At 35.5% G+C, this 6,092-nt stretch overlaps 1 protein-coding gene across 1 annotated transcript in view; it reads right to left on the reverse strand.

The window, feature by feature from the left end:
* Positions 1 to 6,092, reverse strand: part of EFCAB5 (EF-hand calcium binding domain 5) — a 208,014-nt gene that overhangs the window by 136,741 nt on the left and 65,181 nt on the right. Inside the window, exon 7 of the mRNA XM_047080691.1 lies at positions 4,093 to 4,669. Coding sequence (XP_046936647.1) covers positions 4,093 to 4,669 — 577 coding nt within the window. The remainder of the gene's footprint in view (positions 1 to 4,092; positions 4,670 to 6,092) is intronic.

Here is a 6,092-nt window from a genome sequence, read left to right on the forward strand (position 1 = left end):
TCAAAATGGATTAAAACCCTAAATGTGAGACCTAGAAACCATAAAAATCCTAGAAGAGAACACAGGCCATAACTTCTTTGACATCAACTGTAGCATCTTCTTTCTAGATATGTCTCCTGAGGCATGGGAAACAACAACACTAAAAAAGCTTCTACACAACAAAGGAAACAATCAACAAAACTAAAAGGCAACCTATGGAATGGGAGAAGATATTTGCAAGTGACATATCCAATAAAGAGTTAATATCCAAAATACATAAAGAACTTATAAAACTCAACACCTAAAAAATAAATAATACAATTAAAAAATGGGCAGAAGACGTGACCAGACATTTCTCCAAAGAAGATATCTAGATGGCCAACAGACACAAGAAAAGATGCTCACCATCACTCATCATCATGGAAATGCAAATTAAAACTACAATGAGATATCACCTCACACCTGTCACAAAGGCTAAAATTAACAACACCAGAAACAACAGGATATGGAAACAATGAGGATATGGAGAAAAGGGAACCTGTGTGCACTGTTGGTGGGAATGCAAACTGGTGCAGCCACTGTAGAAAACAGTATAGAGGTTCCTCAAAAAGTGAGAGATAGAACTACCCTACAACCCACAAATTACACTACTGAGTATTTACCCAAAGAATACAGAAACCCTAATTCAAAGGGATACATGCACCCCAATGTCTATTGCGGTATTATTTGCAATAGCCAAATTATGGAAGCAGCCCAAGCATCCATCAATTGATGAATGGATAAAGAAGATGTGTTATATATATAGAATGAAATATTCTTCAGCCATAAAAAAGAACGAAATCTTGCCATTTGCAATGATGTTGATAGAGCTAGAGAGTATAGTGCTAAGCAAATAAGTCAGTGGGAGAAGGACATATTCCATATGATCTCACTCATATGTGGAATTTAAGAGAAAAATAAGCAAAGAAAAAAGAGAGAGAGAGAGAGAGACAAACCAAGAAACAGACTCTTAACTATAGAGAACAAATTAATAGTTACCAGAGGGGAGGTAGATACACTTATAAATAATAAAATAAAAATAAAATAAAATAAAATAATCACTCTATAATGTAGGAATTAGGCACACTTTTCTAATGTAATAAAATTATCTTTTTCGGATCCAAATGGAGTAGAGTTATGACATTAATATATAGTTTTAAAAAACTGTTCATGGTGAGGTAGTGATATAAAAATCATCCTTACCAAAGTCATAAACAAGACAAGGATGCCCATATCGTCACAATTATTTAACATTGTATTGAAAATAATAGCCAACATAACAAGCTAAGAGGAAGATATTAAATGTATACAAGTATAAAAATTGGAAAAGAAGGAAAACTCCTATTATTTGCAGATAATATGGTTGCCTCACTAGAAAACCCAAATAATCAACTAAAATTATTCTATAAACAGTTACACTCAGTAAGGTAGTAGTGTATAAAAATATACAGAATTTAATAGATATAAATAGAAACTACATATAAATAGAAAATGTAATAAAATAAAAAATTCCCATTTACAATGGGAATAAAAAATAATAAAATAACTAGTAACAAATTTAACAAGAGATGTAAGCCTAAATGAAAAAAACCAAAACTTTAAGACAACAATGATAGATACAAAATAAGATGAGCAAATGAAAAGACATGTGTTTTCAGAAACACATCATTATTAAAGACATTGATTTCCCCTAAGTTAATAAATAAATTTAAACATTTCAATAAACATTCCTATAAGGTTTGTTTTTCTGTTCTTTTTTTTTTTCAAGTAGGTGAATCAACCCTAAAGTTCATATTGAAAAGTAAAAACACTAGAGGGGCGCTTGGGTGGCTCAGTCGGTTGAGCGTCTGACTTTGGCTCAGGTCATGATCTCACAGCTCGTGGGTTCAAGACCCATGTTGGGCTCTGTGCTGACAGCTCAGAGCCTGGAGCCTGCTTTGGATTCTGTGTCTCCCTCTCTCTCTGCCCCTCCCCCATTCATACTCTGTCTCTGTCTCAAAAATAAACATTAAAAAAAATTTTTTTTAAAAGTAAAAACACTAGAATAAAAGAAGAATAAATAATAAGGACCAGCACAGTCAGATTTATTGAAATACAGATCTTCCTTGACTTATGATAAGGTTTTGTCACATAAACCCATCATAAGTTGAAAATATCCTAAGTTGAAAATGTGTTTAATACACCTAAACTACCCACCATCACAGCTTAGCTAAGCCCACCTTAAATGTGCTCAGAACACTTACATTAGTCTACACTTGGGCAAAATCATCTAACACAAAGCCTATCTCATAAAGTGTTGAATATCTTGGGGCACCTGGGTGACTCAGTCAGTTGGGTGTCTAACTCTTGTTTTTGGCTCAGGTCATGATCTGCAGTTTGTGAGTTCGAGCCCCACACTGTCAGTGCAGAGCCTACTTAGGATTCTCTTTCTCTCTCTGTCTCTTTCTCTGCCCCTCCCCTGCTCATGCTCTCTCTCTCTCTCAAAATAAATAAACTTTAAAAACATATTCATTATCTCATATAATTGAATACTGTACTGAAAGCGAGTAACAGAATGGTTGTATGGGTACAGAATGGTTATAAGTGTATGTATGTAATGCATGTAATGTAATGTATGTAAGTGTATGATATGTGTGTATGTAACGTATGTTAAGTCTATGATATATATGTATGTAATGTATGTAAGTGTATGATACCATGAAGGGTATCATGGTTACATGGCTGACTGGGAGTAGTGGCTCAGTGCTATTGCCCAGCATCATGAGAGAGCATCATACTGCATATTGCTAGTCCAGGAAAAGATCAAAATTCAAAATTCAAAGTACAGTTTCTACTGAACACATACCACTTATGCACCATTGTAAAGTCAAAAAATCCTAAGTGTAAATTGGGGGCTGTCTGTATACTTAAAAGTCTCAATGACTTTTAAGTGTGGTGTGGTGTGGTGCATGAACAGAGAGATAGTCAGAGGGATAGGATAGAAAAACCCAGAAATACACTCCAAAATATACAGGAATTTAGTAATAAAATTTCATCTCAAAACAGTGGGGCAAAATACACTATTCGACAGTTGTTGGGATCACTATGTAACCATTTGGAAAAGCAAAAAGTTGGATTCATATCTACATCTTATATTAGGATAAATTCCATATGGATCAATACTTAAAATGGAAACTAAAATATTAAAACTCCAGAAGAAAACATGGGAGGATTCTTTTAATATCTTGAAATGTAACAATGACTCTAAGTCATAAAATGAAAGTAAATAAATTCAACCACATAGTAATAATATCTTCCGCATGACAAAAGATAAATAAAAACAGAAGAAAATATTTGTAACTCAGATGCTCTTATATAAAGGAAGAAAATTTAGAATCCAAATTTGCATTTGCTTCTGTATGTATAAAGAAACTGGAAAAAAATCCACTGAAAATGAAGAACACTAGTTATTTATGGCAGAGGTGGAGTATTGAGTACAAGGAGGATAAGAATGGGTGAGAAACTTTTCACTGTATAACTATTAACACATTTTGAATTTAAACCAGGTGAATATGCTGCCTATCTGAAAAGTTAAATTTTTAAGAAGTCCCTGCTCTCATGTAACTTACTTTCCAGTGCAGGGAGACAGATGGTAAACAAATAAATATATACTTTGGATCATAGTAAGATAACTAAATCCGCAAATTCAAGGAATTTATTTAATATGCTTCATTAATCTTCATAGTGCCTCATAAATAGTGAAGCACATACTAGCAGCTCAATAAATACTTTTTGAATATTTAAGTCCTATTTGTATGATTATGTTATTATTCTACTTCCTTTCAATGAAAGGACCTAGATCATCAACTGAAAATATAACAAATTATGGGGAGCCTGGGTGGCTCAGTTAAGCAACTGACTTCAGCTCAGGTTATGAACTCATGGTTTGTAAGTTCAAACCCCACATTGGGCTTTCTGCTGTCAGCGCCTTTCTCTGCGCTTTCTCTGTCCCCTTCTCTCTCTCTCTGCCCCTCCCTTCTCATGCTTGCTCTGTCTCTCTCTCAAAAAAAAAAAATTACATATATCAAACTGTACCTGTTGCCAATAGTATTGGGAACATGTATCTTCAGTTCTTCCGTGACATCCCTCATCACCCTCTGATAACCAGACATTCCTGAGTCTTTGATATAATAAGGATTGTTTCTCATTAAATATTCCCCCAAATGACTAATTGGATCAAACTTGGTTGTAATATCAGCTTCTGCCCAAAGTTTCTTCTTTTCCACTTGCATTAACATTTTTTCCACTCCAGGAACTAAGGTGGGTAGAAGTTTGTCAAGCAAATATGCACGAGTTTTAAGTGTCATGTTTTCAGTATTAAACCACTCTTTGGCCAAATTATTCCTAGGGAATTTTTTTTCAGCCTTTTTTTCTAGTTCTTTCTTCAGATTATCCTTATTTATTATTTTCTGCTGCATTGCCTGGGCTCTTGCCTCCATTCTTTTGTAAAAATTTTTCTTCCATGGCTGTTCCAGCTTTGAATTCAGTACATCTGGATCTAAGTTGAAAATCACTTTGGCAGGTTTTCTAACCACAAAATTCTTTGAGACATTAGTGTCAGAGTCCTTTATTAAATCAGTTGAGGCTTTTGTTTGCTCTTCCAAGTGTATTTCTGAGGAGGAAAAAAAAGTGAAATGTAAGAAATACTAGAAGTAGATTTTAATCTATGTTACTTTAGAATATTATTTTTAAAAAGTTTTTTTTACATCTATTTACATGGTGTATTCAAACACAACTGAACATAACAGAAAATCAGGTAACTGTGACTTTAAGCATAAGGACATTAATTGTTGACTTAATCAGATGTCATTCAGCAGCTCACTGTTTTTCATTAAGTACATAGCCTGCTTCAATTGTTCTTTATTAATTTTTTGTGCTTGTACCTGAGGCTCACGAGATAGCTATTGTAGCTCCCAGCATCCTTTTAAAGGAAGAGATTTGAGAACAAAGGGGATTTTTCCTCTTATGGTTCTGTTTTATTATATAAGAATAGAATACCTCAGACTTGCTACTCTAAGATTTTCCTTTACATTTCATTGGCCTTATTGAGTTGCATGTCTACCCCTAGACCAGTAACTGGTAAAGGGAAAGAGAATTACTATGAATAATTTTGACTAATCATAAGTTATTCCTTCATGTTAGGGGTTAGAACAAGTTCTCTGGGGGCACCTGGGTGGTTCAGTTGGTTAAGCGCCTGACTCTTGGTTTCAGCTTACCGTGTGCGTGAATTTGGGCTCTGCACTGTGCAGAGCCTGCTTGGGATTCTCTCTCTCTCTCTCTCTCTCTCTTCTCTCTCTTTCAAAATAAATTAATTAATTTAAAAAAAGAACAAGTTCTATGGTATCAAGTGATTTCCACCTGCTACAGAATTGAGGTTTAGTTGTCAGGCAAAAAGGTGAGTAAATTTCTGCCGAGTAGGCAGTGAAGAGAGTCTACTCTCTCTTGAAGAGAGGCTTGTTATTTCCAGCCTCTTCCAGATTTTCATTTTAAAAATGCAATATGGGTGCCTGGGTGGCTCAGTCGCTTAAGCGTCTGACTTTGGCCCAGGTCATGATCCCACACTTCAAGGATTCAGGCCCAGCGTCAGGCTCTATGCTGACAACTTGGAGCCTGGAGCCTGCTTCAGATTCTGTGTCTCCCTCTCTCTCTGCCCCTCCCCTGCTTGCACTCTGTCTCTCTGTCTCCCAAAAATAAATAAATATTTAAAAAAAATTTTTTAATGCAATATGGAGTGGGGCACCTGGGTGGCTTAGTTGGTTAAGTGTCCAACTTTGGCTCAGGTCATCATCTCACGGTTCGTGAGTTTGAGCCCTGCATCCGTCTCTGCACTGACAGCAGACAGCCTGCTTTGGATCTTCTGTCTCCCTCTCTCTCTGCTTCTCCCTCTCTCTGCTGCTGCTGCTGCTGCTCTCTCGCTCTCTCTCTCAAAAATAAATAAACATTTTTTTAAAATCTTTAAATGCAACATGGAGATATTAGACCAAGAGAGTAGAGTAAGAACAGGCACTTACATTCCCTATCTACTAAAATACCTA

This window comes from Lynx rufus, unplaced genomic scaffold, assembly GCF_022079265.1.
Source record: "Lynx rufus isolate CCGP_SWC_20201006 ecotype Redwood Valley unplaced genomic scaffold, mLynRuf1.p SCAF_18, whole genome shotgun sequence".
NCBI classification, from domain to species: domain Eukaryota; kingdom Metazoa; phylum Chordata; class Mammalia; order Carnivora; family Felidae; genus Lynx; species Lynx rufus.